The 13,409-nt window shown below is 38.9% G+C and overlaps 1 protein-coding gene across 1 annotated transcript in view; it reads right to left on the bottom strand.

The window, feature by feature from the left end:
- Positions 1-13,409, bottom strand: part of tmem145 (transmembrane protein 145) — a 40,430-nt gene that overhangs the window by 17,529 nt on the left and 9,492 nt on the right. The window contains exons 2-5 of the mRNA XM_044359153.1: positions 11,024-11,098; positions 10,396-10,473; positions 8,517-8,603; positions 6,614-6,715 (exon numbers count right to left, since the gene is read on the bottom strand). Of these exons, the coding sequence (XP_044215088.1) occupies positions 6,614-6,715; positions 8,517-8,603; positions 10,396-10,473; positions 11,024-11,098 (342 nt within the window). The remainder of the gene's footprint in view (positions 1-6,613; positions 6,716-8,516; positions 8,604-10,395; positions 10,474-11,023; positions 11,099-13,409) is intronic.

Here is a 13,409-nt window from a genome sequence, read left to right as displayed (position 1 = left end):
AGTTACTGGAGAAAGAGAAAGGAATCTAGGCTGCTCTGCCTCCTGTGCTGCCAATGTGAGGATGACCCAGATGAACAGGGAGGATGGATGGATGGATCATATCCATAGCAACAGTTTTCTCAATTTAATGCAGAGTATTCTTGTCATGAATTATTCACAGATAATGTGACACACTTATCATCAATTATTTGTTAAGCTCATAATAATTATTTATCATTGTGATATAATTGTTCGACATTGCAATGTTGTGAAATACAGCGCAGAGAGAGAGAAAGATAAAATATTTGGGTGTGTAAAGATTCAGAAAAGGAGGAATACCACTGAGAAAATTAACATACCTGTGTGGTAAACCACTGTTGGAATGTTGTTGATTTTTGGTAGCCGCACAAATAAAAAGTGTCATACTGAACTGAAACGGGTGAGGTGGAAGGAGGTGAAAAAAAGAGCCGACAACAAGAGACAGGGGACAGAGCAAATCAGAGCACAGAGAGCTCATTTCACACATACAAGTTCAAAGCCGATGGAGTTCGCGCTTGTTGCGGTGGAGCGAGGGAAAAGAGAAGAGGGAGAGAGAAAAAGAAAGACTTTGATTTCATTTGGCAGCTTGAAACTCCATCTCACTCTCTCTATCAAAAAGGGCAAGAAGCATGGAGCGTGCACTGCCACAAAATCAATACAGACACAAAGAGCAAGGAGACAGAGATAAAGAGAGTGATAGATGTGGAGATAGAAAAAGTTAAAAAAAAAACAGGTAGAAAGAAAGCCAGAATTAAGAAAAAGGAACAAATGCAAAGAGGGAAAGAGAGATGGATACAGGAGAGAAAGGCTAGATGAGGGAAGACATTAACGGCAGGACTTTCTGTCTGTGGGACAAACAGGGAGTCACTGGATGGTTTTAGGGGTTGCTTGTTGGGTTTAGGTGTGAAAGACATCCACTTTTGATATACTGTACTGATATATCACACAGTGAAGGTGTTCTCATCGTAACATCTGTGCAGTCTTGTACATCTTGTGCTCCCCTGGGCAACAGATAAGGCTTACAGTCGGCTTTCAATTCATCCCAAGGTGTACCATGGAGTTGAGGTCAAAACAGTCAATTTCTTTCACATCCAACACAGAAAACCATTTCTTTTTTTCTTTTTACAATCAGCAATTTATTAGTTAGTTGAGCATCAACAAGGTAAACAAATATTGATATATAAGGATACTATAATAATGGCAGACCAGTCGATGGAATATTATCAATCAAAAGCATAAACAAGCCATCAAAGAATCAAAGACAAACCAGCAAATCAACACCTAAGACATAAAGTTTGCTTGAGTATGAGTATTGTACCTACAATCCTTTGGACACAATCATGAATTGCTATCAAGAACTCTTGTATCACTGAACATTCCCATAGACAGTGGAGCAGAGTGCCCTACCCCAGTACCTCCAGCATTGAGAGTTTTCTCTCAGCTTGAGTCTAAATAACTTTGAGGGGGTCCAATAAAAACGGTTAATAATTTTGAATTGAATAAGTCCAGTCTTTATGTCCCTTGATACTAGTTTGGAGTGCCTCAACAAATTAGTTCATTATCTGTAAATAAAACATTAATGTCTTTTTCGCATACTGATTTTAAAGCGGGGCATTTTATAGACTTATTTATCAAGATAATATCTAGATACCTCATGACCAAGTCGTAATACACCTAATAGCTGATCAATAACTTTGTTCTCTGTGGAGGCATGCTTTGCTCCAAATGCATGCAATAAAAGACTATGAATTTGAATGTATCACTATGATTGATTAGCTGGTAAATTATATTCTTGACAAAGATCTGTAAAAGGCTTCAGAGTATTATTATTATATAAATCATCCACCATCTTAATGCCACAATATAACCAAACCATCCATATAATTGAGGAATCACTAATACAGAGTTCAGGGTTTGACCACAAACTTGATGAGGTATTTAAATATGAACTAAAATGAAACTGCCTTAATACTCTGTCCCACACCCACTTCAGAAATGCGATAATCGGATGTAATTTGTATTCGCCGGATCAGGCAGTTGGGAGGTAGCTGACTGGAGGGAGAGGATTACATTTATGGCTCTCTATGTTATATCACAGTGGCACTTGTTCAGGGGAAAGCATCCACTGGGCATAATGATACAGCAGAAGATTTGGTAGTCCAAGTCCTCCTTGGTCAACAGGCTTTTGTAATTTACCCATACTAAGACGAGGTCGTTTGCCAGCTGTAATGACCCCTGGTGTCACTTTTGTTTTGCAATGTGATTCACCTGCCTGTTTGCTCTATCTTTGCAGTAGATTGTTAGCGCAACTGGTTATACAAGCCCTGGCTGCAGCACAGTTCACGCTCTCCCTCCTCTGACTGCTTGTTGTTGCTGCTGTTTCTCTCTTCAGGCGCTCTTTCTGGTTTGGTTTAGTTATGCTGCCTTAGTTATTTACATTACTTTCACGCACACACACACAAACACACACTCCATTCATGCATCAAGTATACATGTAAATATTTAGTTACACTTTTAATTTGGCTTAATTTGGTTTAATCTGAGTTACCTTATCTTTTGTTAACTCTCCTCTTTGGTGTGGCGACTTCAGCCAGGTCATGACACAGCCCATGAGAACTTTCTGCAAATTTTCTCAAATTTTCCAAATATGGTGTAAAGGGACTGAGATGGGGAGAGCTTGAAGAATATAATTGAATTTCAGAAGGGTATTCATTGTAATGACATTAGCTTTCCCCCATATTGACAGAAAAAAATAGTGACCACCTTTCAATATCTGTGCTCTAGGAGAGGTTCAATATTAACTTAAATCAAATATGATAATTTAAGTGGAAACAAGATTCCAAGGTATGTGATTCCCTTCTTTGGCCACTGAAAGCCTACAGGGAAAAGTGGATAGCATGGACAGTATGATGTCAAAGATAAGGCTTTGCTCTTGGACCAATTTACCTTATACACTGATAATTTAGATAAAGGATCAATAGTTGCTAGGTGAGATTGTATTGATACTTCAGGGTCTGATATATAGACCAGTACATCATCAGCATATAGTGTTAATTTATGAATAGTTGAACCAATAGTTATTTCTGATATGTCTGAATTCTGATGAATAGCAATTGCTAGAGGTTCTAATGCTACAGCAAAAAGAAGTGGGAAGAGAAGGCACCCCTGTCTTGTTCCTTACTCCAGGTTGAAGTATGATGAAATATAGCCATTTGTAAGAACAGCTGTTTTGGGCTCGGTATACAGAGGACAAATCCATTTAAAGTTATCGCCAAATCCAAAGGCTTTTAAAGTCAAAAACAGGTATTGCCACTCCACTCTATCAAATGTGTTTTCAGCTTCTAGAGAGAGGGCAGCCATAGGATTCTGTTTGTCTCACACATGCAACATGATATCAATGAATCTTATATTGTATTGCTGACTTACACATACAAATAAACTCAACCTGGTCCGGATGAACCAAGGTTCCAACCTTTTAGCCAAAATGTTGGTTGATATCTTTGCATCCCAATTTATCAGGGAAACTGGTCTATAACTTTGACAGGCTGTTGGATCATTATTTTTTTTATAAGTGTCAGGGTTATGAGTGCCTGAGTGATAAAAAAAAAAAACATTTCTTTATGGGCCTGGCTTTGTGCATGGAGGGCACTGTCATGTTGAAACAGGAAACGGTCCTCCCCAAACTGTTCCACAAAGTTGGAACCCCACCATTGTATAAAATATCATTGTATATTAAATAATGTGCTGTACAAATATACTAGTGGTATTGCACTTTGTGTTCACACTGTGAGATACACAATCATTGAATCAGCAGGTCTGCTCATTTCTTATAAAATTTCATTTCTCAGAAGACTTGGAACATCAATTTCTCCTGTTATTATTACTTTTTTAAAGCCCCAAATGTTTCCCAAAAATGTTTCCTTATCTGGTAACAGAAGGGTATGATAATGATCATTCACCTGTAGGTGACAGGTCTTCAAGTCTTCTGAGAAATTCGACTGAGCACCTAAACATTTCCACACTGTTTGTTCTATAAAAGTGAGTTTGAGAGATAAACAGAGAAATTTAGTGGCCTGCGCCCATCAACAGCCAGTCCAATTTCAGCGTATCTTGGTTCCCTACAGAGGTTACCGTAACTCATCAAAACAGTTTTATAAAAGGCAATATCAGAGAAATATGTTTTATTTGCCTGTTCAAAACTTTGTAGCTGTACACCGCTTCTAAAATGCATGTATAGCTTGGCTGTATGTATGATAATCTCAATTGGGAGGGTTTTTCAAGTTTTTAAAACTGTAAATTTTCAAGTGAAATACAATCTATACAAAGACATCTATGTTTCATCCGCAGGAGAAAAAAAAAACACTCAAGCGTACTAATTTTAGTGAGCTTTGGTTGATTTTACTTGTCTGAAAAACCTTCATCCTGATTGCCAGAGGTCCTCTGCACTGTAATTTGTGATGACCTGAATTTTATTTGTAATGACTAATCTTTTTCCCCATGATGAAATAATGATTATTTGCTGCCTTGAGGTTTCCTGCTATAATTAATAAAGTTAAATTTTCTGCAAATGTTAAATAACAATCAACCTCACATTTTACCACTCGGTGCAGGCGAGTATACATCTAGAGATTGAGTGTAGACATCCTCCAGTTTTAAGAGCTTATGAGCTGATGAGCTTTATACTCACTTCCACACAGGTAAAGATTGCGATAGGAAGTATATGAAAGAAGGGCTGCATAAGTGAGAAACACGAACAAAGAGGGGCAAATATGTATTAGCAGATAAAAGTGAGGATGCATGCAGAAATGCATGGAGTGAGTGAGAGGCAAAGAAGACATGAGACCTGTGAGATGCCAAGATGGAGAGATGAGATGGCAGGAGATGAGGAAAAACACAATTAGAGACAGACTGACAAAGAGGAGCAGGAGACTGAGAGGTACATAGATATGAAATGGCGTGTAGCATGTTGCAGCTTGGTGACAGAGAGTTGAAAGAGAGCACGACATAGCCGAAGATTGTGAGTGACAGAGGTAGGAAAGACAGAGAGGTGTGAAAACGAAAGGAAAGCTAGAAGGCGAGCAGTGAGAGACGAGAGGTGGAAATTGGCTGTGGGGCACGGCGTGCATATGTCTCCGGGACTAGAGACGAGCTTTTATACTTGAGTCCAACAGCGTTAGGCAGCATGTCTATCAGCGGACGCTGGCGTGACACTAAACCACACTCTGCAGGAAGCATCCGTTCTAATCATATCCCTCTTCAGCCAGCACTCTATACCAACAGTACAAAAACAAAAAAAATGCAAGGACATGCTCACACACACAAATACACACAGAATCGTTACCAGGAGTATGACACCGATGTAACTGAGAGTGTGACACTGATAGGCTGTCAGGCATACAGTGATACACGTACACAATTAGAAGAAATCTTACTTATTCACTCTTTTCTTCACCTACTTTCAAAAAAAACCAAAAGAATGCACACATAGAAAATCAACAACACACACACACACCTACTCCTGGGGTTCGTCCTTGACTGAAGCCCTCAGTGTAGGAGGATGTTGATGATGGATCACTGAGCAGAGCTATCATTATACAAGCTCATGATTTCTTCACCGAGGGCCCCAGTCGAGACTCACATCAACAAACAACACACCACAGCTACCACTTTGCTCTTTTCCTCGCGGTGCACCATTAGCACAACAGTAAGTCCCATTAAACAACACAATGCTTAAAAGTTCCTGAAGCTAACTAATCAATAGGCTACAGTGGAACCCTTGTAAGGTATGTTTAGCACAGTTTAAGCAGAGAGTCGCATATTAAGAGTCTCTGTGCTTTGGTGCACAAAGATTTGTGGCATGGAGAGAGATAAGGCACTGTATCCAGAGGCAATTCAGAGAGAGATGCACAGATACAGGATCAGCTGTAACATATGCAACAGCATCTTAATGGTTATTAGGGTATCTATCTACTTATCTATCTATGTATAAGGGTTGGGCATTTGGATAATTACTGTAAATCATGGGAATTTTATTTATTTTTTTAGTTTAGATTACTTTAATTCTAGAATTTAATACGTTGCCTGGTGCAAAGTGCTCAAATGGGAAAGCACGCACAGGGACAAAAAATTATGCTCAAGTTGATTTAAAATTTAAAAGGGAGCCAGCACAAAAAGTAGCCTTAAAACATCCAGTGTTTCACAGATTCTTCCTTAGGGGGTGCTAGGTATATATTCACCTTTGCTTTCCTATTTTAATATCTGCTGCTTACACCTGAAAAATCAGTTTTTTGCTTGGCTGCAAAAACTATGATTTAAATCGTGTATGTACATAATGCCCTGAGGAGAGATGTTTCTCCATATTTGATGAGGACAATGATGACGTTTGTTTGTCTGGACAGTGAAATATAGCCGTGTCCGAGAGCAGCAGAAAGCAAACACAGTGACTACATGAGTGTTAACCCTCAGAGTCTGTTTGTGCGATAGTGGTGTGCGTCACCATGGCAACCACCTGGTAGTACACTTGCCCTTGTAGAGAGGAAGAGCCAGAGGGGTCGGGGGGTGGGGGGATGGGAGGGGGGCAGAGGTCGGTGCTTACCCCACACTTGCTGAGAGCGATATACCACCATCTCTCCCTCACCGAGCGGAAACTGCGGCCGCCCACACAGCTCAGAACTTCCTCGTTCCCGTCTCCCTCCACCTGAGACAGATAAAAGAAATGCAGGGAGGGAGAGAGGGGACATGCAAGAGAGGATGCTGTTATCCAAAAAGGCAGCGCATTTTACCTCAGAGACACACTGAATTATCACAGGAGAGTGGGAGCTTGAGAAATGAAGATACAAATATATTTCACACCCAAATATAGCTTGAAATGTGGCAACAAGATCCACTAACCACCATAACAACAGAGTCACGCTGGCAATCACACTTCCTAATGCGATAAACAAACAAGTCATGTTGTTTATTGAAAAGGGACGAAAGGATTTTGTTTATGAAAGGGTGTGTAGGGATATTACTACTTTCAATCCTTTTTAAATGTTGCACTTGTAAGAAATGGGAGACCACCCTTCATAGGAAGGGAAAATTAAACCAAATTAAACAGTCTTATATCTGAAAGTCCTGAACTCTCGAATACAAGGATCTCCATCTTTGCTGTAAAGGAATACACAAATACAATGACTTGGCAATATATCAAGATATTTACTGAACTACCAAGGGATATGGATGAATAGGTAACGAATTGAATGAATGAATGGAGAAATTAAATTATTAGGAATTAATCATATATGAATGAATGAAATTGAGGGTTATCAAAAATCAAAGTGAGTCAAAGCACAACAAGGATGCAAATAGTTCTAACTAAAGCCAATAAAAAAATAATTTAGAATCAAGCTCTTTGCATCAAGTCTTAGACAGAATGCATGAAAGATAGCTAGTTTCCTACTGTTTCCGTACTGACGGACGGCTGATGATGAGGCAAACCTCCCAAAGAGCACAAAGTGTGGAGAGGCAGACTTGGTGATCTTCAGGGTGAAGCACTCTGATTCAGCACTTCTTCAGGAGAGTGAATCCAATGTTGGATAGGCTCAGATTAGTTTAGACCACATATTAAACACACAGCTGGGGTGTGTGAGCCAGGTTTTAATGTGTTCAGTTGCAGGCTGTAGAGTTTGATGCTGGAGCTCTAACCAACAAAAAGGTTCTTGGAAAAATCTTGAAGGCACTCTTTGCAGACTTTGAGGAAGCATGGCAATGACTTTAGAGATAGTGTGAGCAAGTAGGTTGCTGCAGTCTGCCTGTATCTGGAAGAAGACAAAACCATTGATTCCAAAACTCTCAATTTTCTTTTGTGGCTGGTGAGAAAGGCTGCTTTTTTTTAGTTCTGTTCAATGTTTTTCCTGACATCCTTCATGCCCTGGGGCCAGAGGTCACAGAGTGTGTGTGTGCTCCTGCATACTGACAGATAGACTAGCAGAACAGTAAGATAGAAAGAATTCAACTTCTTCCTATGCTCCTGTCCTAGGTTCATCCACTACAGGTGTTACGGGGAAGAACGATCTCTTGGACCCTTTTTTCGGCTGACTGGGATACAACATCGACAGTGGAAATGTATGAATCAGTAAAATGTAATACAAAAACACATTACAGGCCATTAGCTCGCACTCTCTCCCTCTCTCTGTGTCTCTTTGTATTTGTTTTCCTTTTTTATGTAACTCTGTGCCTATTTTGCATAACAAAAGAATATGCAATTGGAAAGATGAAAATAAGTTCAACTCTCTGGCGATGAAAAGGAATAATGTCACGCTCTGTAGAACACACATATATTGATACACAGTGAGGCCAGAGGTCGACTTTAGTCATTGTCACAGAGGTGTGAGATTCTGTGTTTTTCTCAGGGACACTGTGGCAGTATGGATGGTTGCTGACACCAACGATGCCGCTCAGCAGAAGTGTATGCATACATACCGTAAGTATGTATTTGTGTGTGTGTGTGTTCTTACCACACAGCCTGACCAGGTGTACCGTGTGGTAAGGTTAATGACTTGGTTGTTCTCAGGCCTCAGCACCGCTTCCTTCTGGTAGCAGTTCTGACGGGAGCAGACACGGATAAAACAAAATCAGAACAATGTTGAAAACATTAACATGAAATATTTTCTTGTATTTACTTAACCTTCAATCTTTTCACACTTCACAGAATACTTTTCAATTAAGCTCTAAGGACATGCCTAAACATGTTGCATTCAGCTCCGGGTTATACCCATATTAAGTTGTACACAGCTTAAATAATAACTGAGCAGTAAAAGCATAAGAGACCATTTTTCCAGTCCAGTAAAATGCACTGTGTTTAATTAAAATGTAATTGAAAAAGTGACTGCATTGCCTTCTGGTCTATTGAAGCTGCTGGAAGTGGAAATAAAATTGATATCTTTGTGTCTGGATGGATTTCTCCTTGTGTGTCTGCTGAATATAAGTGAAAGATGGTGAGTCTAGCATGAAAGCTGTACTATTTGAATCTGTGAAACTGACACCAAAATCTATCTGAGAGCTGTGAAATGCTGTGATGTTTGTCGCTGTTCTGGAAATATCTCGTCATCATGTCACATCTACACTATGTGTTGAAAGATGTCAGAAGAAAACACCATCAAATGACTACATAGGCCAAGAAAAGCAAGGTATATGGTCAATGTTACTTTTTTATCTTATAGTGCTAAATCATTTTAGCAGTGAGTGGAGGGGATCTGTCTATGATGAATTGTCACATTATACATTATTCATTGGTTATGAAAGCAATTTAATGTTTATTTTATAGACTGCATCATGTTATATGTCACAATACCAGCTGACTGTGGCATATACACGTGAACGCAACACAGTTTAAGTCTGAATACTTGTTATTCCTATAGCTGAGGGACCAGTATTACATGAATCCACTCTCTCTAAAAGTCAATTCAGACTTAAAGACTTAAAATTACAGTAACAACCAGATGTTAAATTTACATTAAACAAACAGCGGGTAGAAGAATCAGCTTGTGAACCCACCAAATGCAAATTTCTGCAAATGTTTACAGTGTTACACACAGTGTTACGCTGGTATGTATTATTGAAAGTGACACATTTTCTATTGTTTTGGCTCTGCATTCCAGCAGATTGGATTTGAAGTAAAACAATGACTATGAAGCTAAACTGCTGACTTTCAATTTCAAGGGATGTCAGGGTAATATTGGGTGAACAGTGTAGGATTCCTGTGCCTTTTTTATACATCAACCCCTCCTAATGAACAGTGCAGCAGGGAAATGACAGGGTTCTAAGTCTTACACTGTTCAGCCTATATAGATGCAAACACCCCCAAATTAAAGCTGATAGAAAGCACTCTAACCATTTAATTAAATTTGTATTCAAGATCTAATGTGTTAAAGAACAGGGCCAAGACAAAAAACAATGTGAGTGACAGATTTTTACCATTCTGGATTTTATCGTAAATGGCAGTATTATCCTAGAAAACCTTCTTCATGCTATCATTTTCTGTGGAGCCGCTGCAGTTGAGGCAAAACTCTCTGATGTCTTCCTGTGTGTTCACAAATATGGATTGTACCATCCTTGATCACTGCATCATCAATAATACATCATCGCCTGTGAGTAAAAACCCTCTATTTCCAAAATGTCAACTTTTCAGGAACTGAAAAAGACAGCGTTGTTTTATTCTGAGCAGCGTGAGCTGCGTGTGATCCTTCAGCTGAAGTCAAAATGTGAAAATTAACAAATCTGGAGTCACGAGGCTTTTTCATTAAGACAGTGACATGTGAATTAGTAAACAGAGCCGTATTTCTCTTTAATAATGGCTTGTAAAAAGACATGATGCAGCTGGTGTCAGTATCTCACCTTTTCAGGCCTCTTGTACACAGCTGGCCACTGAGAACTGTCATCAAAGTAGAGCAATATGTTCTGACAGCAGCGAGACTGCATAGAGGAGAGACAGGGAGACATGAACGGAAAAAGAGAAAGAGATTAGGAGAAAGGCAGGGACGGGGTGTGCATAGATCAGAGAGGAGGCAGTGAGATGGTTTGAGATATACAACAAAAACTGTTTCCAAAGTCTGCAAGCTAAAACAGTAAAGCAAGGCATGGGTAGAAGAAAAGAGAATGGAAGAACAAAACACACGCAGCGAAAGATAGAGCAGAGGAGAGAAGGAGGAGGATGGGGATTGAAAAAGAGGGCAGGGCGGGTACAGCAGGAACAACCAGAGCAAGAAGTAGAAGAGAGAAGAGAGCGATGGCACTGCTTTAGATAAGGTAAGAGAAAAAGAGAGGGAAACTGTTGAAAATGTGAAATAAAGAAAGAATGATGAAAGAAAAAATGTAAAACAGTTATGCTGCCAAAGAAGAAAGTGTGGGCAAGCTGTGTTAATGTGGGGAAATTGAATGAAAACAATAAATGTTTTTAAATAAAAAACAAAAGCATGTTATAGACACACACACTTCCAACCATAACAACAGTAAGTCACCCTACCTTTGGATAACGGAACCGGAAGTCCAGACGTCCAAAGTCGGTGAGAAAGCAGAAGCGAGTGAGAAAAACCCAGTCCTGTCAAGAAAGAGAAGAGATAGGGAAAAAAATAAGTGAATAAATAACAATTAACATGGTTGGAACAAGATATCAACAAGTTCAAGAGTCTATGCTAGCAGCTCTGAGAGGCTTTAATTGGGTGCTCTTAGCTAAAGGCTGATGTCACCATGCTAACAGGCTCACATTGACAACGCTAACATACTGATGTTTTGCAGGTTTAATGTTTACCTTTTCCACCATCTTAATTTGGCATGTTAGCATGCTAACATTTGCTAATTAGCACTAAACACACAGTACTTCTGATAATTGTAATTAGTTTTTCACTTATTTGGTCATAAACTAAAGTATAAGATAAATTAAAATTTTGTCCTGAAGATGGTGCTAGATAATAAAAAGCAAGGGAATCACCAAATTCATTTGCATTAATTGTCTGACCCCATCTTCATCCTTCATGCCTATACCACATTTCATGGCAATCCATCCAATAGTTTCAAAATCTTTAGCTCAAAACAAGTGTCCTGGTGGCACTAGATGACAAGAGGGAAAAAGAAAGTCTGTATAATATTTTTTGCCAATCCATCTATTAAATTGTTGACATCTTTCACTAGATAAGTGAAAACTTTGACCTGCTGGTGGCACAAGAGGAAAAGTCAAGGAATCAACAGTTCTATTAGGATTAATCCTCTGAGCACTATAAACATCTGTACCAAATTACATGACAAGCCATTCAATAGTTGTTGATATATTTCAGTCTTGATCAAAGTGGTGGACCGACCAACTGACAGAGTATGGAGATGTATAGTACGTGGAAGGGGGAAGGGGGGCTGTAGCAAAAAAACTATCCATTCTTAATATTATTCAGCTATAAGCTTGGCAGCATGAGACTAGATAACAGTGCTGATGATGTACTTCACTGAGCTTACATAAGGCACTGCAGCATCGGCATGGCGAATCAGTCTGTGGTGGTCTATATATACATATAGTATATGTTCTATACAGCTGTGAGCAGACACATTCTGTAGATATGGATCATAGTGCTGAACACAGCACTAACACCACATCACTTACATACTGTTTACACACACTTTTCTTTATCTAGAGGACTGCCCGGTGTGAGCAGGCCCTACTGAGGCAGAACGAGTAAAGATCTGAACCAAAATGAGACATCAGCTAGTCTTACAAAATTACTAAAAACAAATGACATAAGTAAAACATTTTCTTTAGCGTCAGGCTTGTGCCCTCTAGAGACCAACAACCATGGATGACTAAACACGCTGGCCCTTAGTGAGCAGGTTGACCCTTTGACTGAGTGGTTAGCACAGTCGTCTGTGGTCTGGGAGACCAGAGGTTGAGACCCGGTGTGGGAACCCTACTTTGCTACATTTAGCCCAGTGACTGTCGAGAGACCAGGCTGCAGCATTTACTGTAATAAATGCCTTAAAGTTACAAAGCTGATCCATAGTGGTATGATATTTTCTTATTTATTATCAGTAACTGTGCTTACTTCACTAAATGATGGCAAATGAAAAAACCAGAAGATCTACATTTTACAAACTGTTAATCAATAACTTTAAGTTAGAGCTGGGTGATGATTACTGAGTGAGATTTTGTAGTATATTTGGCACACAAGTAAGGCAGGAGATTTTTTTTCAGTATTTTGCCAATACAACATCTGCGTTTTGGTACAGATACCAGTACAATATTTTTCAACACCTTAGTTTTAAGAACAAACATGGGTTTGTCCAAAACCACTAGATTCTCTGCGCTTTCTTTTTTATTAGATTTTGATCAAGTAGCCAATTCAGTGACAACTTCCAATAATTGACACTAGAGCTGAAACAGTTTTTGCATTAATAAATTAGTAAATTACTAAAACTTAATCAGCAACTATAATCAACATATGTGTGAATTTCCTGCTTTTCTTTGTCTTGTATGACAGTAAACTGAATATCTTTGCATTTTGGAGGGCTGGTGAGACACAAAAAGCAGTTTGAAGACATCACCTTAGGCTTTAGGGGAATATATTAGATCAAATGATTTATCAATGAATAGAAAAAATAATCAGCAGATTAATCAGTAATTAAAAAATAATCTTTAGTTGCAGCCTTTTTTTATATCTGATGATAAAGACACAATTTGCTCAGTAGTCAAAGTGTATTGAGATGTGATACCTCTCACCACTACTATGATAAAGATTTGGTTAGAGGTGAAACAATTAGTAATTAATCTATTAGTCGATTGACAGAAAATTTTATAACCAACTATTCTGATAATCGATTCATCATTTTGAGTCATTTTTTAAGAAAAAATGCTGAAATTCTCTGTTTCC

This window comes from Thunnus albacares, chromosome 8, assembly GCF_914725855.1.
Source record: "Thunnus albacares chromosome 8, fThuAlb1.1, whole genome shotgun sequence".
Classification (NCBI taxonomy): Eukaryota; Metazoa; Chordata; class Actinopteri; order Scombriformes; family Scombridae; genus Thunnus; species Thunnus albacares.
This window is presented reverse-complemented; position numbering and strand designations above follow the sequence as displayed.